Source organism: Drosophila nasuta, chromosome 2L, assembly GCF_023558535.2.
Source record: "Drosophila nasuta strain 15112-1781.00 chromosome 2L, ASM2355853v1, whole genome shotgun sequence".
In the NCBI taxonomy this organism is placed as follows: domain Eukaryota; kingdom Metazoa; phylum Arthropoda; class Insecta; order Diptera; family Drosophilidae; genus Drosophila; species Drosophila nasuta.
Window position 1 is genome coordinate 17,761,172 of NC_083455.1, and position 24,520 is coordinate 17,785,691.

At 37.5% G+C, this 24,520-nt stretch overlaps 2 protein-coding genes across 5 annotated transcripts; one reads left to right on the forward strand and one right to left on the reverse strand.

Annotated features, from left to right (window-relative positions):
- Positions 1-273: 273 nt before the first annotated feature.
- Positions 274-22,404, reverse strand: LOC132796267 (rho guanine nucleotide exchange factor 7). Of its 4 annotated transcripts, XM_060807567.1 has the most exons (9): positions 21,760-22,396; positions 13,879-14,272; positions 13,174-13,374; positions 12,696-13,116; positions 11,471-11,707; positions 6,932-7,394; positions 5,962-6,213; positions 3,679-4,575; positions 274-1,186 (listed from the first exon to the last, which is right to left on the reverse strand). In XM_060807567.1, exons 2-9 carry the CDS (start codon positions 14,214-14,216, stop codon positions 993-995), a joined length of 3,003 nt encoding a protein of 1,000 aa, XP_060663550.1. In that variant the 5' UTR covers positions 14,217-14,272; positions 21,760-22,396; the 3' UTR covers positions 274-992. The 4 variants fall into 4 exon arrangements, with proteins under 4 accessions (XP_060663550.1, XP_060663625.1, XP_060663391.1 ...); XM_060807642.1 differs by lacking the exon at positions 3,679-4,575 and having other exon boundaries at positions 275-1,186; positions 21,760-22,391; XM_060807408.1 differs by lacking the exons at positions 274-1,186; positions 3,679-4,575 and adding an exon at positions 8,961-11,358 and having other exon boundaries at positions 6,073-6,213; positions 21,760-22,404.
- A 480-nt stretch (positions 22,405-22,884) lies between these two features.
- On the forward strand, positions 22,885-24,147 carry LOC132796521 (large ribosomal subunit protein uL15). The gene is made up of 4 exons (XM_060807757.1): positions 22,885-22,986; positions 23,308-23,625; positions 23,857-23,994; positions 24,060-24,147. Exons 1-3 carry the CDS (start codon positions 22,984-22,986, stop codon positions 23,983-23,985), a joined length of 450 nt encoding a protein of 149 aa, XP_060663740.1. The 5' UTR covers positions 22,885-22,983; the 3' UTR covers positions 23,986-23,994; positions 24,060-24,147.
- The last annotated feature ends 373 nt before the right edge of the window (positions 24,148-24,520 follow it).

Below are 24,520 nucleotides of genomic sequence, written 5' to 3' on the forward strand. Positions count from 1 at the left end.
GCATTAATTTAACTGCTCTCAAAGCACAATTAAATTTCTTTTTACCATACTGTAAATATGGCACAAGCTGGAACTTTTTATAGCGTACATTTAATTCAAATTGAAATGTAAATATGGCACTAGCAAAAACCCCTCTTAATTTCAATTTAATATTGCGCCAAACAGCAGCAACACAATTAATTTATTTTTTATCGCGCGCGAAAGTATGCAACAAAAAAGTGGGCGACAACGCTGCTGCAGCAAAGTGTAAATAATTCATTTACAATTAGCATGGATTCATTTATTTATTATGTTTATTTTGTATACAGTTGAATTAAATTTACTACACAATAAATACAACTTGTTTTGAGCGTTGTTTTTCCTTACAATTACTACAAAAAGGATTGGCACATTTTCAGAGTTTTACTTTCGTTTACTTAGCTTATCGACAAAATTTCAATACTTGTACAAATCAATTACAAAAAAAACTCCCAACAGCAAAATATTTATTGCTACACACACTCATTCTAAACTTAAACGTATAAAAAAATGTATAATTAAAATTAATTGCTACAAAAGTTGCCAACGGATTGCCTAGCTCAAATAATAAATATATAATATTTTTTGTGGGGAAGTAAATCTCTTAGCTAATTGAATATATAGATGCCAGCAAGAATTGAATAGATACTCGTATATGGATAGATGGCTGGACAGAAAGCAGCAGCTGCTCAACAAATTATACATGCAGTTTGCGTATTGTCCACAATGTCACTCACAAAATTAGAGTTTTAAAGTCCTTTTTAGTTATATTAATTAATTTCTTTTTGGTTTACAATTTCTCTTTCTCTCTCTTTCCAAATGTAGAAAAAAGAATTCTAGTTTAATAAGAGTTTAAAGCTAAAAGCAGCGGCGGCGGGTTCTTTTTTTTCTCTGTTTTGTTTTGTTAATTATTATACTATATATATATTTTTGTGTTACTCAGTGGGAATCGGTGTTGACCTTCATTTACATAGTCAACACTTGGGTGTGTTGGCTCCACTGCTGACGCTGCTCGTCTCCAGATGTTGCATCAACAGCTGTTGCAAGTCGGCACGCAGCGCTCGCTCCTCGTTGATCTGCAGCTTGATCTGCGACATATCCTGTTGCATTTGCCGAATGGCGGTCCAAAGTTGCCTCAGTGTTGGTGTCATGTCCTCGTTCTCAAGGCCTGGATTGATTGTAGTGTGGAATGTGTTTGTTGTTGTTGTTGTTTTAAGAAAAGAAAACGGGATAAACGGGATAATACGATGTTAGTGTTTTGTTGTGTGTAACTAGCACAAAAAGCGAATCAAAATGAATGAATTATGCAGAGCGAGAATGTGTATGAGTATTATGATTATGAATATGATAATATGAATAGTATGTATGTATGTAGATAGCTGCATATTATAAGTACAATTTATACTCTAGAATTTAACAAAAATGTGCTCTACTCTATTACAATTGAAATCATAAATTACATATCAATTTAATTCTAATCTTAGTTCTTGAAGTGCAACCAAATAATTGTGAACAATAAATAAAATACGACTACAATCGATTGTAATGTTGTTTGTTATGTTCATGTTAAGTGAGTAGTTTAATTGTGTTTATCTCTTGCTTTTTTTGTACATAAATAAATACCACAAGTACACACAAATACAAGTACAAATACGAATATAAAATACAACATATTCTTGAATAGAAATGATTTTATTTAAATTTTGTTCTTTGTTTTCATTGAAATATTCATCAAGTGAATTTGAATACAAACGTATAAACGCATTTTTCAATCCATTATATATTATTAATAGTAGTTAGTTGGTAATTGTATTTGGTTAGACAACGTTTCACAAAACACTTACAGCTTATTTTTTCATTTAATTTAAATGTAATTTAATTTAGTTTAACATAATAATGCACAACAATAATGTACTCCTTATTTAGTTTAGGGTTTTAGTTTCTAGTTATTGCCAAGTGCTTGACTAACATTTAAAGCGTTTTAAACTCGTTTTATTTTGATTAAACATTGCACATTTCTTTTGATTTTTGCTTCTCTTCAACTCTTTAATATCGTTTCCTTCTTTTGTTTTGCTAGGCAGGTAACAAAGGAACCTCCACTGGAACCTCATAAGTATTATAGTATTCCTTGTTTAAGCTATGGCAAATCATGTATATCAAGTCACAAATATATTTAGTAAATGGTTTATAGCAAACTTGTGTTATTCCGTAAAAGCCTTGGACGGAAAGTGTAAAAGCCTCGCTAGATTTCGTAGATTTCGATTTTTTAGCTTGAGGAACCATCTGCAGTTGCACTTCAAGTACGATTCACTAATTTCTGCGAGAGGAGGAGGTGAGGCAAGTAATCGGCGGCATGCTACTTTAAGTACTTGGTACAAAATATTTTCTACACATTTCCAATCGTTTCTCATTTAAGTAGCTAAGTAGTCTTTTTTTGGCTGAGTCTTTTTTTGTTTGTTTGTTTGTTTTGTATCTATATTACAGATCACTCAACTTACAATTAGTATAAGTATTAGAAAAAAAATACAGTTAAAAACTAGAACACAACTACACACAGTTACTATGGGAGCAGATCTGTAAAGTTGCATTGAAAATAAACCAAATATTTACAGCTAAGCATTTTAAATGCATAAAGGCAAATATTGCAGCAAGTAAAAAAACATATTTTAAAATATTCTATTTTGTAATTTCAAATTATTTTTCAAATATTTTAAGAAGACAATTTAAAATTTGCAATATTATTAAATTATACACAAATTTTCTAAAAACCTTGTTAATCTTTCTTAGGTACTTAAAAAATTTTCACTAATGCCAATAAAATTATTTCGATATAAAAGGCCAATTTTTCAGAAAGTTGAAAACAAGATTTTAAAATATTCCTCTTGTAATTCTAAACATTAAAAACTTTATCTCTTTCTTAATTACTTAAAAGAAAAAAATTAACTAATTCCAATAAAATCAATTAGATATTAAGTTTAACTTTTATTCAATTTACTTTACTTTATAAAAGTTAATTCACTTTAATAAAATTTAGGAAATATATTTAAAAATTCGAATATTTTGTATAGTGTAAAATCAACTCAATAGTTAAGCAAGCTTTTCAGATGATAAAAAATCTAAATAAATTCCAATTTCATACTTTACAGATCTGCTGTAGTTATATATATCATATATAATTGCTAGGCACACAAAAACTATAGCTAAATTTGCCAGTTTGAACTTAGTTGATTGTTGTTTAAGAACTGTTGGCATATTGAAGCAAATATTGAGCAACAGCAAATGAAGCTAGAAATCAGTTAAGTTATTAAGTTCTAGAGATCTAGAGCAGCTTGAGTACGAGAGTAACTGTAATTTGTAACTGTAACTGTATCTGCATTGGCGGTGGCGCATTCAAAGCAATAAGCGAAGAGAGCGCTGTGGCAGCATCAACAACAATCTGCAGCAGGCGGCAGCAATGAATATAGAGAAGTATACAGATATATAATATATATGAAGCTGATGTGCGAAAGATTGTGTGTTGGTTGTGTGTTGTTCATTTTTTTTTGGTTTTTTGTTTTGTTTGTTCTGATAATGAGGACACTACTGCCACAAGCACACACAGCTGCCACAAGGCGCCTCAGAGATGGTTGATCTTGCGCCATTGCTTCATGACAAAATTACCGCAACACCAGCTGCCCGATTGCCGCTTCGTGCCATCCGGATTGAGTTCCACGTTGCCACCATTATCATGATGATTGCGATTGCCGCCGCCGCCGCTTCCATTACGGAGCAAAGCGTGGCAACCATCACGCTGCTCCACATCGCTGTCGCCATCCGAACGCTCGCCACCCGCCGCCAACTGTGGCGTGCTGCGTTGCAAGGTGCTGGTGCGCAGGGCGCCGCCGCAGTTCATCAAATAACCAGCTCCAAATCCCGCATAGCGATGTGATGTGGATGTCTCAAAGGAGCGATTGAGACGCCGGTCGTAGAGGCCAGGATGTGCACCAGGATTGGGTTTCACAATTGTCGTTGTTGCAGTTCCACTCAAGTTGTTGCCCACACGCTGATAGCTTTGCTGCTGTTGTGGCAGCAACTTGGGCGACGGTTTATTCTTGCGCGGCAGCAGTGGCGAGGTGCAAACGTTGTCGTAACCAGAACCAAAGCCGCTCTTCAGGCGATTCAAGGATTTGCGTGTAGCACGCTCCTCAGACAACGCACGCTGATAGTCCTTGATGCCAGCTCCCGAGCCGGTCAGCGAGTAACGTTGCGCTGGCGATGTGTTCAACGAAGAACCCACCGAGCTGGAGTACAAATTGAAGCTATTGGGACTTGCCTCACGCCAGATGAACGAGGAATTTAAGCTGCCCGCAGAATGTTGTCGCGATTGCTGATGTTGCTGCTGCTGTTGTTGATGCTGCTGTTGCTGTTGTTGCTGCTGATGTTGTAGTTGCTGATGCTGATGGGTAAACTGCGTTGCATTGGCTACAAAAGGCAGCTGCGGATTGGAGGTCGAGAAGGTTTTGCTCGTTTTCAGCTTGCCGCCGCGTATGGGCAAACAGGGAGTCCAAGGCTGCAACGCTACACAGTTGAAGTTGCAAGTTGCAGTTGAGGTTGTTGTTGGGTCGTTTAGAGTACAATCGGTGTGGCAGAGGCGTGAAAGACAAAGAGAGAAAATGAAGATATTTGAAGAACGAAAAACGAAATACCAACAACGAACGACAACAACACGAAAGGAAACCAAAAACCACAACAAAAAATGATCAAAAACCAATTAAAATGGACACCAAAAAGCGCGACAACAACAACGACAACAACATGATAAAGCGATAAAGGTGAGAGGTCAAAATGTGAAAGCAGGTGAAAGAGAGAGGAGTCGTCGGATGAAACCAAAAACCAGCAAAATGATTACGTTTAAGCAGGAGAAGGGGAACCACAACCAAAAATAAAGAGAGGAATGGATGAACGGGGGGAAGAAGGCAGCAACGAAAAAACCTTACAGTCAATCAATCAATCAATCGGTAAATGCCTTAAGTCTATGATTATGAATATATGAGTATATGATTATGAATAATGCATTATACGATAGCGATAACTAAATAAATTCAACTGAGGTTTACATCTGTTTTAATGGGAATTTGAACCAATTATTTTCGGCATATTTATTATGATTATTATTAAGTTTTATATTAATATTAAGAGACCAAAAACATATTAGCATTTTCAAATACAATTGCATAATTGTTCAATTTGATGAGCGCACTTAACAATTACAAAAAACATAAATAGTAATGAGAAATTATTAAGAAATGAACAGAACAAAACTAAAAGAAAGTTTTTAAAATTCGTATTTTTCTTGGCCACCAATTACAAATGTTTCACGAGTCCTGATTCAAAAATATCAATATCCAATTTTTGTTAAAATCATAATATTAAGCAATACAATATTGCTGTAGTTTAACAATTCTTTTTTTTATGTTTCATTAAGCTTATCAACTAATACAAGTTAGAGCAACAATTTCTGCATTTATTTATATATTTTTATGGTTTATGGTATTTTTCTGTTTTTTGTTTGTTTGTTGTGAAACGTTTTACGAATTTGTTATAAATGAAACCAAACCAAAACAAATAAAACTTTAAAACTATTTTCACTTAGTGTTTTTTTTTAGCAGCATTTTCACATTTAAATGTGTGGGTGTGTGTGTGTGTATGTGTGTTTGTGGTAAAGCAATTTGGCTACAACAAATTTAGCTGTCGATGAATATCATAAAATAAACGAAAACTTAAAACGAAAAACTTGTGTGTTTTCCATAAAATTGAAAAATCAACATAAACAGCAAAATCATAATGGAGAATACACATCAAATATTTATAGAGATGAGCAGAGGGGGAGGATGGAGGATGGCAGCTCATCTTTTCATTTTGCGCCTGCCTAGACGTAGCACATGGGACTGCGACGACACTTACCCGAGTGTATGGTGTTGCGAGCACTGTTCTGATAGGCAGCACAGTAGCCCTCGAAGACGCGCAACACGAGCGCATCCTCCTCGAACGTCGGCTGATTGCGGCGTCCGCTGCAGTAGCTCGAGAGCGCGTTGTTGGAGCTGCCGCCGCCGCCGCCAGAGCCGGATGCGGAGCTGGAGCCGGAACCGCTCGTTGCATTTAATAAACTGGGACGCAATGGTGGCGTGGGACGCAAACAGCTGATGGTCCAATTAGCTGTAAAAAGGATTGAAAGTAGGTTTAATAAAAAAGTTAAAAAGGCAAACAGTTTAATGCGCTTAACTGCCTCAATACTGTCTGGAGTTATTTTGAAACTTTATTAACAAAGTAAATCGCATTTGCTTTATCTATTAGGAGAGCTAGACACTCCTTCATCTATCAAAAAATTAATTGAATTCATTTCGACATCTTCAAGTCAGAGGGCTTCTAAATATCTTTACTGCATATTGCAGATAACTGCCTAAAATTATATGTCTTATTTTAATGATATTTTATTTTATAGAAATAATCAACTTATATTGCATTTATCGACATAAATGCCCAATTTTTTACATTTTTTTAATTATTTCCGTTTATTTAAGTCAATTACATTTTTGAGATACATGCCAATATTGTTGCAATGCATTTTTATTAATAAAGTAACATTACTTAATTTGTATTTTGTATGATTACTGCTAAAAGTTATTTTATTCATATGTAATTTGATGAATGAATTTAAGTTAGACGTATTTTTAAGATAACTGCAAAATGTAATAAATTATATTAGAGCTCATTTAATTAATTTATATTTATTAAACTTTTAAGAGAATTGCCTAATTTATTTTAAAAGTATTGTATATAATCAAGTTACGTTAATTGCATTGAAAAGCAGACTGACGAATATTTCATATCTAAAAAGATGAGGCAGTTAAGCGCATTATTAAATTGGACTCACCCTTTGTGCTTCCTTTCCTTGCGTTTGGCGCCGCCGTTGCCTGACTGCTGTTTTCCCCCACTCCCGGAGCTGTTGCCGCCGCTGTTGCCACTGCCGCCGCTGTCTTGCTGCTTGGTGTCGGGACTAAACTTGATTTGTGGCTTAGCGCCCCCAGATGACTTGGTAGACTTGGTGGTTGTGGTGGATGCAGATGATGTTGTGGAGGCTGAGTGTGCGTGTATTGGTTGTAGCTGAGGTGGTGATTGAACGACAGGCTCCGTTTGTGTTGTGACATCGCAGTGGCTGCATTCACAGCTCCCGCTCCCGCTCCCACCACTGATGCTCCTGATCCCAGTCCCTGTGCCGACTGATTGCTGAGGCTGCCGATGTTGCTGTTGCTGATGCTGTTGCTTGGCACTGTTGGCGTCTGGTTGCGATTGCTGCCGGGTGGCAACAATAGGCTGTGGCTCGATGGCGGAGACATCTGCAACAAACAAAACAGAGAAAAACCCGAAGAGTCAGTGAAGAATTCAAACAATTTGAAGAGAGTAAGAAAGAGAGAAGAACAGGCGGCAATTAGTCTCAGTTCATTTAACATTACGATCAATGAGGCATTCGTTAGTTCTGATGAATGTTCTTGGCAGCTGTCAGCAGCAGCAACAGCGGCAGCAGCAGCAGCAACAGCAGCGGCAACTGCAACATTAACAACAATGACAAAACAACAAGTCTGCAGTCCATCGGGCAGCAAAGCGCAGCAAGCAAATCGAATCGAATGAGTTTTGTGGTTCTGTTTTCTTTTCTGTTCAATTTTTTGTTTTTTGTTTTTGTGTGTTGCTGGAGCGTTAGATAAATGTTTTGTAATTCGTTTTGGAGCCGAAAAGAAATCAAACTTTCATTGTAGTTGCATTTTGTGGTTTGTTTGTTTTTTGGTTAGTACGCGCAACGATTGCAAAGTGATGGGCGAAAAAATAAGGATGAGGCGTGAGGAAAGCACTTTAAAAGGGTTCCAAATTGATCACTTTCTGCTTGTGAGTTTGGTTATAACATCAGTCGACAAAAATAGATTGTTGGAGTGTTGAAGTTTAGCATTTCAATTATCTAAATTCAGCTACTATAAATGTTAAAAAAAATCAAATATTTTCTGCATTTCAATTATCTGAATTTCCCATATGTTAATAGTAAAACAGAAAGTATTAAATTTTCATTTGACTAGTTGTCTATAAAATTGTGTAATAAACCTAAACAATTTCAGTACTTTTTACAAAACACTGATATACTTTGAATTATTGAATTCAAAATGACATCAGAAGCTAAGCTAATTTTGCTAGCTCAATATGACTAATCCAAACATTAAATTAACCACAAATTGAGGAAATGGTTTCTGATTCTTATAGCTTGGTCGTAATAATTTTACCACAAAGGAATAAAAAATAGTACGATAGTTTTTTAGATGTTTATAAAATCCATTTCAACTGTAAACTGAGCAGAAAATATAAATGAACTATGTGTCTATAATAAATAAATTGAAAACTAAAAAGCTTTAACTAAAACTCTATCCTTTGCACTTTATAAAAAAATTTCTATGCCAACGTTTATAAAGAACTGATTTTTAACTGCCTCTATATTTAATAATTATATTTAAAATTAATAAATTTTCCTTTACATTTCTTCGACAAATAAATTACATTAAGCTACGTCAAAGTGATTAGTTAAATGTTCAATTAAATTGAGTTCAATGTTGACTGCATGTTTGAAATGAATTGAATTGAATTCAGAAATATTCTTGGCGTGCTGCGAATTTGTCAAATTTGTTTTTAAAGGAGATCAGATCATAAATGGAAATGGATGCGGAAAGTGAGGCAAATGTTGGAAAAGTGAGCAAAACGAATATACAAAACAATCAAACGGAACGGAAACACGTGCAGAAAAGCGCCGAGCGTCGTGCACAAGTCGCCTGGATGGGAATAGAGATAAATAGATAGAGAATGGGACTCATCCAAGCGACATGCCACGACTTTTGACTCTCGGCGTCTCACTTCGGTTCGCTTGCCTTCTTCGGTTGCTAAAGCTACGCGTGCCGCACAAATGGGACAATCGAGCGACGTCGAATACGATGGATGTGCCCCGAAAGCCGCACGCCTGGACAAAGATTGTCTGCACTCTGGCTCTGCGTCATCGCCACTGCACACTGGGCAATTAGAGCAACTCGATGCCGTTGTGGTCGTTGTATTTGTGGTGCAAGTCTCTGTGGATTCGCCACAATGATGACACAGCGAACACGAGATGGCTCCCTCGCTATAACCGCTGGCACCCAGCGAACAATAGCAGCTGGAACAGATGGAACCCAGCGAGCAATGTGAGTCCTTGCTGCATGCTTTCAGTTCTTGCGGCAGTCGCTTGTTGTAGGCGCTGGCAATGCCACGCAACACTTCTGGCGGCAATCGCTCCTTTTTCCACCAGTGCGCATACATTCCAGACCGGAAGGTGGCACGTGGCTGATCCAATTGATCCGCTGAGCAGCTGCCGCTGAAAACCAGCTCATTAGACGTGACACGTGGCGTGGTCTCATCCATGCTGGCGCTGGAGGCCAGAAAAATACTCTTGGTATTGATTTGGAATTGTGACGAGTTGCTGACGGGAGCAGCAGACGCAGCTGCCGCTTCCTGTGGTTGCACTTCATCCTCTGTTTGCTGCTGCTGTGATGTATCCTCTTCCTCTTGCGTTGCCTCTGGCGTTAGAAACTTTTCGCGAAACATGCCGCACACATCGAAACGTCGCTCTGGCTCCACTTGATCCAACACATCGACACCTCCACACTCGGCATTAGGCGGATCAGGCGAGGCAATGGTGCAGCTGCCAGCCATGCCACTGTCGCTGGAACGTGGACTGGGACACTGTGAATTCTCGCAGCAGCGACACTTGCAATCACCATGATCGTTCCTGGTAGTTGGTGGCTGTGGTGGAGGAGGCGGCGCTGGACGTTGATTCATCTGCAGATACTGATAGCTGATGCAACGTCGCATCGAGTCGCGTTGTTGACTCTCCGTCGGCTGTCTCTTGGTCGCCTCAATACACAGCTCTGTGCTGGAGCTGCAACGCTCGGGTGCAATGTCCACACCACGCACATTACCCGTCTGTGGACTGTCGCTTTTGTGTGAGACACGTTGTTGCTGCTGCTGCTGCTCCACGTTGCCGCATGCCTCGTAGTTGTACAGCAACTCGGCTTGAAGCTGATCGGGCGCCGTGCGACACGCGGCAGGCAAATCCATGGAACTGGAATGCACACAATCCTCCTCGGTGTCTTCATTCAACAACTCCGCATCGACACTTTGATTCTGTTGCGTCTCGTGGCGTTCACGCCAAGTGGGCACATAAACCTCGGTGTCCGCACAGCGATTGAAACGATTGCCCACAAAAATGCTGGGCATGCTGTGGCGTTCAATCGGAGAACCAGCCAACTGTTGTGGCTGTTGTGTGGGCGCAGCTGCGCGTCGCTGCTTGAGATCATCATTGATGTTGGCCAGATTCTCGCAGGCCATAAAGGCGCCACCCAAGCGTGCCCCATACATGGAACTAGCATCGGAACTTTGCTGTTGCAGTGTGCTTGGCTGCGACACCGATTGCGCTGGCTGCTCCAACGCCGCCAGCTGCTCCTCGTCCTCCTCCTCCTCCACAAAGTTGGTGATGCTCGAGCCGCCCAGATTAATGGTGGCCGTGGAAGTGTGCACACTCGAGTTGCGTTCCGTGGATTTGCGTGCCAGCGCACGCAGCGCCTTGGAACCAATGACGAGCGACTCCTTTTTGAGTTCGTGCTGCACCAGCAGCTCCTGCTCGTCCAGCGAATCCAACTTAATCAGATTAATGGAGGAACTGTGTCGCTGCCTTCCACTGCCATGATCCACAAAGGTGCCTGTGGAATTACATAGCGGACGATGTTCGTAGAACTTGACATACTCAAAGGGATCCGAATTGCAGCTACGCAAATACGACTCATCATCCACATCTTCATCCTCATAGCTCTCCGAGTCGGTGGGCAACTCAAAGGCATCCTGACGCTCCAGTTCCGATTGCGAAGACATCGCAGAGCAAGCTTCCTCCACGTTGGCATTGATGTCCTTGAGCAGCTTGGCGGCTGCTTTGTGACAACGCTTCTTGCGCAACGCAATCCGCTTGAGATCGATGCTTTGCCTGGACTGTGGATACAACAGCATCTTCACAATGGCACTGCGCAAGCGTCCGGCACGTACCAAGCGTGCAAAGTGTGCACTGAGATTGGCGTAAGGAGCTGTGGGCGGATAATTACTGGGCGGCAATGTGATGCGAAATGGTCGCAAGTGTTGTGAGTTGTGCTGCTGCTGTGATTGCTGTGGCTGTTGCTGTTGGCTGTTGTAGTAGGCACACAGCGAGAATCGCGTGCAATAACCACGCGCGTCCAGATGCTGACTGAGCTGCCAAGTTCATCAATACGCACATTTTATATACAATATACTTATTTATACTTATTCTTTTAATAGAGTAGATGTGTTGTGTATTTTGTTTCTTTACTTTTTGGGAACTTACATGCGCCGCATTCATCGATGAGTTACTCAGGTTGCTCAGCTGTCGCTTGATGCCCATCGGCAGAGTGGGATTCGGATTGTTTGCGTTCAGCAGTTCGACCCATTTGTTGGCCTCGTTGGGACCTTGGCAGACGGCGACAATGCGCTCGATTAGCGGACTGCTAATCTCAAAGGCATGCTTGATCACATCCGTATCCTCCAGGCGATTCACAATGATGCCCGTCAACGGCAGTTTACCCTGTGAAGGAACACGAAATTTCATTAGTAATTATGGTAGTAAAGTAGTAGTAAAGTAAAATGTTTTAGATATACGTTAGTGTTCATTTCAATTATATCTAATCTTGTTAAATGAATAAGTGATAAAGCAAAATTATATCATTGCAATTTGTGAACAATTTCAATATGCTGCGTATAATAAATGCTCAATTATTTTTGGGATTAAATTAGTATTTAAGAATCTGTGATTTACTATTTAATAATTAGCAAAATATGGTAAAAATCATAAAAGGTTGCATTATTTATTAGACTTTATAACAAGTATATAAAGATGTGCATTTCAAAATGTGTTTCATAATTTAATAATTCATAATAATTCTCTTAAAGAGTTCAACAATGAAACACACTTCTTTTAATCGTATGCTTGACTGCATTTTCATCAATCAAATCGAATTGATTTTCAATTGTAAGCTCTTAATTTGCATTATAGGCGATTAAGAAACAAAGTAACTTGATTTAAATTAGTTGTTCAGTTAAAGATACAAATTTGATAAACTCAATAATAAGATGGAACACATATCTTATTATTTAATCCGTAATGAGTTATAATGCACATTTGCTGCAATTAAATATAAGCTATTTTTAACAATAGAACGAAGTTGACTGCTAACATGAATAGCTTAAGCATAATTTGTATGCTTATCACTGCATTTAAATTAACAACATTTTGCACATCTCAAGTCAATAAATTCTCAACTGATTTATCAATACTTTAAATATTTTAAATTCGATTGAAAGCTTTCAATTAATATATTAATTTTAAGTGATCAAAAACATTTAGAGATAACTTTGTTACTTCAGATAAATTAATTGCATTTAAACCTACAAAAATATTGCAATTAAGCGTTGATTCTTAGCAAGCAATTCAAGTAAATAAGTTGTGTAAATGCTTTGCATTAAACCAAGCATATAGATATGCTAATTATTCACACTAGTTACTCCTCGCTCACCTCGTAGATAAAGGCACTCATGCGCTGGCTAACACTCAGTATGAGCAGCGTTTGTGGAAAGAGCACAAAGTAGCGATCACGATGATCGGCGCCCACAGCCACGCTGCCCATGTGAATGATGTCACCCAGCGTGCTCAGCTCTTGGCCCTGCCAATTGCGCACTGGACCCGTAAGCACCTGCAGCTCTAGCTCCTTCTGTCGCCGTGTGGCCGAACAGGTGGCCGCAATGTCCTTGTAGACGGCAACGCTGCGTTGTGTATCGCCACGATCGGGGTGACTGCTCTCCATGTGCCGCTCCAGCTCCTGCAGCATGGCCGAATACTTATCCAGGCGACGAAAGGGCTTCGAGAGTCCAGTGGTCAGCACTAACAGACCCGGGGTGGCAGCGCCCTGACGTTCCATGTACTTCTCCAGCTCATCCCTGTGAGAAGTGGCAACAATTAGCAAAGAAGTAACAGAGATTATCTTAGTAACTTACTTGTACTTGTCCAGTATGACAATGGCTTTGGGATGCGTGGCACAATAAGCTTGATGGACTTTCTTCATCAGAGGTGCGCTGCCCAATAGCAATTTGCCCACACGATCGTTGCACTCCTCGATCTGCAGCAGGAGATCCTCGTGTGTGCGCACCACCTCCACAAAGTTGCACATCAGCTGCGCATACTCATCCTGACTGAGTCTGAGGAGAGAGAGATTTCATTTGAATTAGTTGATCAGTCAAAGATAAAAATCAAATTCAATAATAAGATGGAATATATGTATATATGATAATAATTTGTTTATCGTGAATTTAATTCGACAAAGAACTATTCTTAATGGTAGAAAACAAATTAAAATTTTTTTTTCCTATTGGAAATCACGAAAATTACACTTTAACTATTCTTTTAAACAAAATTTGGAAAATGATCAAAAAAACAATTTGATAAGAAAGCTACAGACAAGTGTGCTCGACTTTGAGATACCTGCTACTCATTTTGCGATATTATTCTTAAAATATACAAAATAATATACCGCAAAAGTATTAAAATATACCGAAGACTAAAATATATTACATTCGAGATATACCAAAGAAGTTATAATATACCAAATTATCAGAAAAAGGAGCTAAGTTATAGCACCCTTCTACCATATGGGTAACGGGTATTAAAATTAATTAAGTTTATTTGCCAAACTCTAAACTTACATTTGCGTCTGCTGCATGGGCTCCAGGAAGTTCTCGAGCAGACCCTGCAGCTCAGCGACATGCGCCCGCTCCGAGTCGAGCAGATCCTTCAGCACCAGCGAGCGATTCTCCTGGATCTCCTCAGGTGGCCGAATGGTGTCTGTGAGTGGCAGTGGCGCCTTGAACTCGTTCACATAGTTGCTGGGAAACCAGCCAGTCTTATCATTGAGCGTTCCCTCCCACCAGCCGCCATCCTCGCGCTGTGTCACCGTGATGAGATCGCCCTTCTGGAAGCACAACTCATCGTTGTTGCTGCCCATGAACGAGTACTCGGCCCGCACAATCAACGGTTGGTCCATCGTTGATCGCTTGTGGCTCCACTTTTGCTTTCAAACTCTGCTCTGATTTGCTTCAACTGCAATGGAAGAGAAAGAGAGATTAAAATAGAGATTTATGAATTAAATGTTACACATATTAATACACTATATGGGAATTTTAATAAATATTTAAAAAGTATTCAGAGAATTTAATTTCCATTGCATATTTCATTATAGAATTGAAAAGTTGCCAGAGAATTTAAATTGCTTTAATGAAAATTGGATTAGAATTTAATACAAATTTAAATAACATTTCATTAGAAACATTTATCTCAGCAAGAAAACAAATTCTGTTAGTTATGAAATGTAAATGCAATAAATATGATATTTATTTAACTAAATTGAAATGCGAATTATTTCGACTTATTGAAATAAATTGGAATTGCATTGAAATTTATGAGATTCTGCACGCATTTAATAAGAAAATAAATAACAACTAAACGGCATTCAAGTCTAAATGAACTGTAAAAGAAATTGATTTGAAATTGCATAGAAATTTATTAAATTTTGCCAGCACTTAACAAGAAAATAAATAACAACTAAACGGCATTCAAAACTTAATGAACTGTAAAAGAAATTGAAATGAAATGTAACACAAATTGCATAGAATTGAAATGTTTGCTGAACTTGAAAAATCAGCGCGTGCAGATCCAAAAATTGTTCAATGAAATGTCTGTCTATATAACTGCGAAAATTAATGTGTGGGAAAAGCGCCCACATATGAATAGCAAACGCATTGAATTGAAACAGTTCGAATCGAGTGGATCGTCATCATCATTCGCTCTTCGTTAGCGTGTGTTGAAAATTCCATTCGTTTTTAGTGCTCACAATAACAATATTATGGCCAAAGCATTTAGAAAAACATCTGTTTGCTTCTCGCGTGCTCTCAGCACAGTTTCCTTGACAATTTTCTTTTTTTGCTTATTTGCTTCTTTACTTTTTCCTTTCACATTGTCTATCTGGAAAATGTGTGCAATCGTTTTCACATCGTAATCGATGGCCAAGGCCATGAAAGTAATAAAAAAAAGCATTGAGAAACTTTTTAGCCATTACGAAAGAAAACTGAATGAAATTTATGTGTATTTATAAAAATGGCTAAAAATCCTATATAAATCATAAACAACAGGCCTTGTCATGCGTTTCGCAAAATTTACGATCACAGTTTTTACGATATGTTCGAAAAATTATCTCAAAAGATGTACACAAAAATCTAAAAGCTGAAACGATTTGCTCGGCACCAAAAACATGATTATTTGTTTTTTACGACTTTTGTCTAACATAATTGCAATTGCAGTTAAATGTTTGTCGAAAGGAAAGTGTGTACACAAATTCTTTATCATTTCATTCTTTTTTGGACAGCCCAATATGTCATAGCTTATCGGAGGTGTTTGCTGGTAATTCTCGAGGTGTGAACAAGCTCTGATTAGATTAGAAACATGTTAAATGTGATAAGTGTATATGCCTAACTTTGTATATCTACTCTCTACTATTTTATTCAGTGTTTTCTCTTTTGATGGAGATCGTCAAAAATGTCGCTGAAAATACAAACGAAAATTCCTTTAGTTGCGTCCCGAATTTTCAAAAATATTTAAAACGAAAGCAAATAAATATGTGTGCAAAAAAAATATTGTAAAAAAAGAGAAAAAAGAATATTTTCACATTAATAAAAATTGTTTGCACAAAATTTTCAGCAACAGGTTCTCCTTAGAAGATGCTAATGTAAAGTTTATTGTGCTAAATTTTGCGTTGAATGTTTGCAAAATTTGAAACGAATTGGAATGTTTGCAAATGAATCAAATGAAATGATTTGTTGTTGTTGTTGTTGGGTTGTGTTGTGTTGTGCCTGAATGAATAACCGCAGAAATATGAAATAAAAACATGTTTTTTATTTTGCCCAAAAGATCCGTTGGCAGCCCCCCAAAAATAACAAGCGACGAAAATATAAATCTTGACGTGCCGACTTCCCATATGCCAATGGAAATCAGGCGATCTCTAGTATACAAATATATATACAAATTCTATATATATGTATATATATTCAATGTGTAGACACTTGCCAAAATACCTGCAAATTGTGGCCATTACAGGAGGAAAGTTCGTCAGTCTTTTAGGCTGCTGCAACTTTGTATTTTGTCGATTAGTTGGAGAATTTAAATTTTTGTGAGACAAGGTCACGTTTTCCGCGAGAGAACGAGAGAGTGAGAGAAATTAGATTACACAAAAATCACCAACATATGCATATATTTCTCGACTATATATAAAGCGGTTTTATATACGCCGTTTTTTGTTTGTGTGTTTTGTTCAACCATCAATTGTTGCACGATTTGTTTGCCGTTTTTCGCCGTTTGCCTTTTCAAATTTGGCTGCACCGCACACGTTCATTGCTTCCACGAAACTGCGACACGGCGGCATTGGCGACACTCGCGGCCCACAAAAACGCGGCAGCCGAATTTTCACGGCTTTCCCCATTTGCTCTCACTCTCACTCTCTCTCTCTCACTCGCTCAATGATCGCCATACTTAACAAAACATACCTACTTATATATATAGATCGTCTCATCTATATATGACCGGATACAGCGCATATTTTCGTAAAAAAAAAATACAGACACACACACAGATGACAAACGAGGGGAATCATCAGCATCAGAATTCGTTTGAGAATGGGCTTGGACGATTGGGCGCACGGGTCGTATACGTATGTACAATATCAGACAAGTGCATGTGGCGCTGGTCACAAGTGGTCAGCGGGGCGTATACATTATATTTCGTTTTTTTTGCTTTCTGTATTTCATTGAGAAATATTTTCATGTTTTGTTCCCCAACATTTACTGAGCTTGTTGTTGTTCTTGTTGTGATTTTTGCCTTTTAATCATCATCATGTTGTGCTTTTGTTTTGAAAAAATCCATAAAAATATTTGCTCAGCATATGTATAGAATTCAAATGGAAACAACAAGATACAGTTGACATCATTGGAACTAAACGAGGATGTGCCATATTTATAGGTTTAGTAATCGCTTGAAAAACGTTTACACATTATTCTTAATGAGTGTGGAAATATTATTTGTTGAGTGCAAAATCAAACGAATTTTCACCTGTTCCAATCAGTTTGCTAATGTTTTTCGAAAAGTTAAAAAAAAATAAAGCAAAAAGATATGAATTTCTAGAGAAAACTATGAGTAGGCGCAACAGGTTTGCAGCGGTTGATAAACAAATAAACAAGCATTTAATTGAGTTATTTATCTAAAATAGGTGTGCTAGGATTTTAAATGATGATGTATAACAAATAAATATAATACTAAAATGTCTAATTATTTTTGTGACAATAGAAACAATTTAATTATAGAACTATACTGAAAATTGTTTGTATATGTAAAGCAAGAATATAGACAATTTGCAAAGAATAATCTTTTAATTAGTTTCATGTTAACAAAAATGCAATTTTGTCATAAACTTTTGTGCCACGTGTCGAAATTCTTGTTCTCAAATCTGTTTCTATGCGCAAAATTGTTGAACTAACCATGAAAAAGTATAGTGTGCGACAAACATTTAAAGCGAGGAAGATGCGAGGCTAGAGAAAACAATCGAAATTTCCGTAGATAGCGCACATATGTTGCATTTCATCGCAGCTCATCATTGTGCATGGTCGCAACGACAGATAAAATGATGCAAGCTGAGGTCATGCCACAACACAGCGCAGCACAGAGGGGAGTCAAAGCCAACGTCGCAGTCGCAGTCGACGCTGCGATGCCAAAACAAAATTTTAATTAATTCATTAAACTTGCAGATGGCGCCGACAACAACAACAACAACAACGACGACGACGATGGCGACAGCAACAGTTGGAGGAGGCGTCGATTCAGTGCCACAAGAAGTGCATCCACTCACACATACACACGCACACACAGAGGCAGAGGCAGACACTCACACAGACACACACTCATAACAATATATGCCTCCCTCTGTTGAGATGAAAATCTGGCCATGCTTTTTAACGATCTGTCGCTGACAACAACGACAACAACAACAGGGAAAAAATCTCTGTTTTGATGTCAAATAATTATAATGATGCTGCAGCCAACAACAACAACAACAATTTCCGGAAGTGCGCAATTTGACGAGGGAAATTTTCGTATTCTATATTTTTTTTCTTCTTCTCTATTTTCTTGCGCGCGACACAACTGCAAATCGAAAAAACCCAACAGATTGTAAACAAAAATAAAAACACAAAAAAAATCAACAGAAAATGGGAAATAGAAACTATCGAATGAGCAGCAATTGAAAAAGGTGTGAGGCAATTGCAATTGAGATTGCTTCATAAGCAAGCAAGCAAGCAGAACGTAAACGTAAAAGTAAATGTAAAATTGTATACAATAAAAATAAAAACAATTTGGGATTGAGGCATCGACTCTCAGACATCTTTATAGAGCACACACAGATTGTAAAGAAAAGTCTGAGAAAATCAAGCAAAGGCAGAGCAGAAAATGTATTCACCGAGAATAACGCGAAATCTAAAATGTGGTGGAACAAATACCCTGACCGATAAATATAAATATATAAATTACAAAAATTAATCAATTATTATGGAGAGAGAATAAAATATTGATAAAAATGATAAAGGAAAAATCTAAAAAAAACGAAACAAACATTTCTTAAAGAAATCCAATTATAAATTATTTGTCATGAAAACTATATCCTTAATATTTAATTTCCCCTTTTAAAAATTAAATTTCTTGTAATATTCAGTAATAACCAAAAAGTCATTATCTAATATAAATTTAAAACCAATTTTAAAGATCAAAATAACTAAAAAATCTTAATATTGAAATGATGACACAAAAACCCTATGAAATTCAAAATACCCCCCTCAAAGAGTATCGCAAGAATAAGAAAACCGAATTAATGCAGTTCGACAGCCAGTAAAATCTTGTCATGGCTGGTTTTCGAATCCAATGTCGATGCTGAGATAGATTTAAGATGGCCACTTGAGATGCATTTTGTTGCATGCCCCGAAGAGAAATATAGCCATCATATAATTTGATTGCATCTCATTGCTATTTATACACTTCTGTGTGCCCACTTCTAAGTGGAACTTCATCTCTGCTTTATACTCTTTTCGTGTTTTTCTTCCTCCTCTACATGTTTTTCTGTTATTGTTATTTGTTGGCTTGCGAGACGTGGGCGGGCAGTTCATAATTTTTGTTGTACAGAACGAAGAACGAAATATCGGATTGCTAACTCAATGTGGCATATTTCGTATCGCATCGTTAGAATTGAGGTCAACAGCAAATAGCGGAAAACAAATATTTTGTTTGCTTTGCATTCACCCACGAAACTGAGAAAATGCCAACCATAAAATGCCAACTGTTTATACCACATGAATAGCTCTAAAAAAAAAGTACCTTATTGATAATGTCAATCAAAGCTTTTGCCATTTGTCAATAATTAATAAAGGCATTAAAGCAATTTCCCCTTTGAATTAGAAAAGATACTGTACAATAATAAATGAAAATCAGTGCAGGGTATTTTCCTGTGTTTCATAACAGAAACTTTGCTGTGTTTGTTTTTCAATTTGGGATGCCCAAATTTATTATTGAGACGCGTTCATTAAAGTGCAAAACTGAAATAATGATATACCATAAAAACAGCAATCAGCTTAATTATATTTCTGGAAGCATTACAAATTCTTTTCACATATTCTGATGAGATACAGAAAAAAGGCGAATAAGAAAAGTCATTGACATATTTGACTTTTTCGCCAAAGAATCACTCATGAAATTTTCCTATATTTACGTCAAGCGTAATGCATGAAAAATAATATAGCTAAGTATATTTTTTATACATTTTTGTTAAAGCATTCATTTAGCATATTTACTTTGCCACCTAAAGAAAATATCCATTAAAATACTTCTTCAAATTAGACAAAGAATAATTGAATAGTACATTAATTTTTAACAAAAATCAATTTTTCTTTGCCATCTAAAGAAAATTTCTATTAATATATTACTTAATATAAAGCAAAGAATAATAGAATAGTATATTTCGAAATAAAATAAATACTTTACTTTGTCAAGTAAATATACTTAAAAAAAAAAGCTAAGAATAACGTTATAGAATACTTATATGCTATATATCCTTTGTCACTTAAAGAAAATATTCATTAAAACATTATTTTAAACTAAAAAACGAATTAACAATTTTATATTCTATATTGTATAGAACGTAATATTCTTTTGGGTTTACCCAGTTCCTTAATAACTTAATATTTTATTATTAAATGAAACCAACAAACAATTCCCCAGAAGGGCACTTTTAGAATTTATTTCTTTGTTCGCCTTTCGACTGCTTTCATTGCAAACTTTACTGCTTTGCACTTTGGAGCCTGAGGATATGCATAATTAAATGCAATTCTTTTTTGGCAACTTTTATGTGTTTCAACCACAAGGATAAACAGACAACTGGCTGCACTTGGAGACTTTGTGGATCGGCCGCCCAAGGTGATTTTTATACGTTTCCGTTTTGGCAACAGTTCAAATTTGGAATGGCTGAGAAAACTTGCGTCGACTTTTCTTTTTTCTTTCGGTATGTCCTTTTCCCCTGCTGAAGACAAACAAACACTTGCAAACACAAAATAACGTCGAAGGCGGCAATTTGAACTTGCCACAGAACCAAACTTGCAGCCTGGCAGCCTTGTCTGCTATTGACCCTATGGATTATGTGCAGCATAAGTGGCAGGCACTTCAACCTTAGCACAGTGCAACAACTTCAGCAATGGAGCAATAAATAACGTTTGTCGCAGCAGCGGCGGCAGCGACCAAAGCATAAGAAAGCGTACAAGAAATGTGTTGAAATTGCAGTGGAGGGAATAAGTGGGTGGGTGGGGAACAAGGGTAGAGCAGAGAATGAAGAGGGGTCGAAGCAGCGGCAGACAGCGCAGCGCCAACGGCAGCAGCGTCGAAGCAGCAGCAGCAGCAGCAATTGCTCTGCACTCGTTCACGGTATTTGTCAAAGAGATTTGTATGTGTGTGAATATGTGTGCGTGCAGTGCTGCCACCATGGCCATTTTGTGGCTATATTTAGCAGTCAGAAAAATAAGTTTTATTTTAAGTGGACTTTAAAAATCCAAATACTTTATAGCGCAAGAAATGAAAAATACAACATTAAGAATCAAAATAATAAACTAATTGTAAAAAATTTAATTAAAAAAATTATCGAAAACAAGTACATAACTGATTTTTAAAGCTATTTTCTTGTAATTTTTTATTTTAGCCATTTTTAACTAAATCTAGCTTTTAACATTCTGCCAGCAGTACTGCATGTAAGTTAGTCTATGAGTGTGTTTGTGTCTGCGTGTTGTTGTGTTTGTGGAGCTTGAGTGACGCATCCATTGAGGGAACGAGCGATGCCACTGAACTTTGCCTACTGCAATAGTTCTATGACTCATCTGCCGCCCCCTTCCCTCTCTAAACACCCTTTGGTATTTGATTATTATATGTTAAGTAGAGTATTTGCAAGTGCGGCTTACCTTCAACTTTGTGCTGTTTTAACAAACATTTGTTGCACCGTCTGCTGCTCGTTGTCGTCGTTCGTTGTATGTAATCGTTGTTATTGTTGTTGCTGCTGTCGTTTCGTTGTCGTTTTGCACGCACAAAATAGACGGATGAGTAATGAGGCAATTCCTCTTTGGCTCCGCTTCCTTCCCCCGCATGCACGCACACACACAAACACTTTATATTCTTTTTGCTTTTCTTTTATCTAGCGAGGCTGCTGTCAACGCTAGAGAAGCGCATTTGGCCGGGCACGCGCATAAATATGACTAAATAAAACACGCGCTTTCACTTATTATATGTACATATGTAAATACATACATATATATATTAATACACAAAGTGCCGTTTCGGTTTCGGTTTGGCAAGAAGAGAATTTCTATTTCTGGGTCTCGCCGCAAAACACACTGGGAACACACACAAACACACACTCACACAACACCACGTAAAGTCGCGTATGTCGCGCAATCTATGAGTTTTTCTTCACATAGGCGTATTCTCTAGTCGTTGCGTTTTGCCGTTTAATTCCACGTTTGATTTGTTAAAACTAAATATACAAATTATTTTCGACAGCAGCGGACTAAACATAAATAAACAGCAATGTGGCTGTCAATCATCCACAGCGAAAATACCATAACTGAACATAAAAAAAATACCGAGACAACCCTGCGTTGCTAATCGCTATCGATTACCTTCGACGTTTACATTAGATATTTTTTCACATGCCGTCTTTTTTTTTTTGTTTTTACATAAAATTAGATTTTGTTTTTATTATAATCATTTAGTTTTTATTTCTGCAAGTTAAATTATTTAATTATATGAAATTAATAGTTATGATTTAAAATATTTTTTTTTGCATGTAAATGATTTTATTTTTATGTAGATTTGTTTGTCTTCTTTTTTCATCACCCAATTTTTAAAAAGTTCTGTTTCTTTGCTTAATATTCAATAATTAAAAAAGTGGCATTTACAACATATTGCATAATATTTATTTATAAAGTATAGAATTTTTTAATAGTAATAAGGAAAATTTTAAAACAATTATGAAATAATTAACTTATTTTTGAGTGCACGTTATTATTATTTTTTGTACATGGTCAACCTAAAAACAAAACAGTGCTGTAAAGTGCGAACGTTTGCTTCCAGTGTTAGTTTGAAGCGCAGCCAACTTTGCTCACTTCTTTCTTTCCAAAACTCTGAAGATGGTGAGTGGACGTTGCTACGAGTTGTGCATTTAGAATTTGATTAAAACAAATGTGCATTAAGCATAAAGAATTAAAAATGCACAGTAAATGAACGTCAACAGTGCTGCATGCAATACAATTGATTGCCGAATGCTCGGCGCAATGTGAAAGTGAGCAAAACGAAAAATGTGTGTCGACGGCGTGCAAACATAACCTCCACATGTGGTGCTGACAATTGGAAGCAGCGACGTCGTCGACCAGATTTTTGCCGCTGACAAATGCACGTGCAGTGAACTTTTTGATGTTTTTACTAATATTGAATTATATTGGTTTTGATTGCAGTCGAATATCAAGAGGAAGAAGACCAGGAAGCTCCGTGGTCATGTGAGCCACGGTCACGGCCGTATTGGCAAGCACCGCAAGCATCCTGGAGGTCGTGGTAACGCTGGTGGTATGCACCACCACCGCATCAACTTTGACAAATACCATCCCGGTTATTTCGGCAAGGTTGGCATGAGGAACTTCCACTTGCGTCGCCAGCACAAGTTCAGGCCAGAAATCAATCTGGATAAACTCTGGTCTCTGGTTGGAGCTGAGAAGTTCGCTGAGCTGGAGAAGGAGAAGAGCACTAAGGCGCCAGTTATCGATCTGGTTAAATTCGTAAGTGTTATAGATATAAAAGTGTATGTCAACTGCTATTTTTGGTTTATGTTAATATGAAGAGACACCCAAGGCGATGGGCGGACTGAATGCGATAGTGCAATCGCTCACATCCTGTGGAGAAAGCCTTACAGATTCCAAAAACCAATCAAATGCATTTGTACCTGTATATTGACTATTGACCGACCCATTGTTAACATATGTTTGTTCATTTACTTTTACCCCCTTTAGGGCTACTACAAGCTGCTCGGACGCGGTCACTTGCCCGCCCGCCCCGTCATTGTGAAGGCCAAGTACTTCTCAAAGAAGGCTGAGGACAAGATCAAGAAGGCCGGTGGTGTCTGCTTGTTGAGCGCCTAAGTTTATAAGGTACGTCTTACTATCGCTCAATTTGCATAGTTTACATTATTAATAAAGTATTATTTCTATTGCAGATATTCCTCTTCTTAATGCAACTGAACGTAATACATTCGACGACCATCAAAAATGTATTTGTTTTTTAATAAATTTAAATGAAAAACATTCGTTTAGTATTTCAATGTTTCACTGTTTTTGCTTTTGTGACGTCAGTAATTCAACAAGCCAACCGAAACCTCACACGTGCACATTGCTTGCAGCTGTATGTGTTTGTGTGGGTGTGCGTGTTTACAAGTTCCTATGTGTGTGAGCTTGTTTGCTTTCTTTATAAGCGTGTGTGCGTAGCAATTTGTTTGCTTGTGTTTGTAGCAACAAAGCAATCCACATAATTAGATTGCGTAAATATTCCATAGATGTGATGATATATAACGGCAAAAGTGCCAATAAAGCGGTGTCGACTAACTCATATGACGCAAATTGTATCTGGGGCTAAATGTAAAAATAGGCAATTTGTATTTCCTTACGCATTAACCAGTTA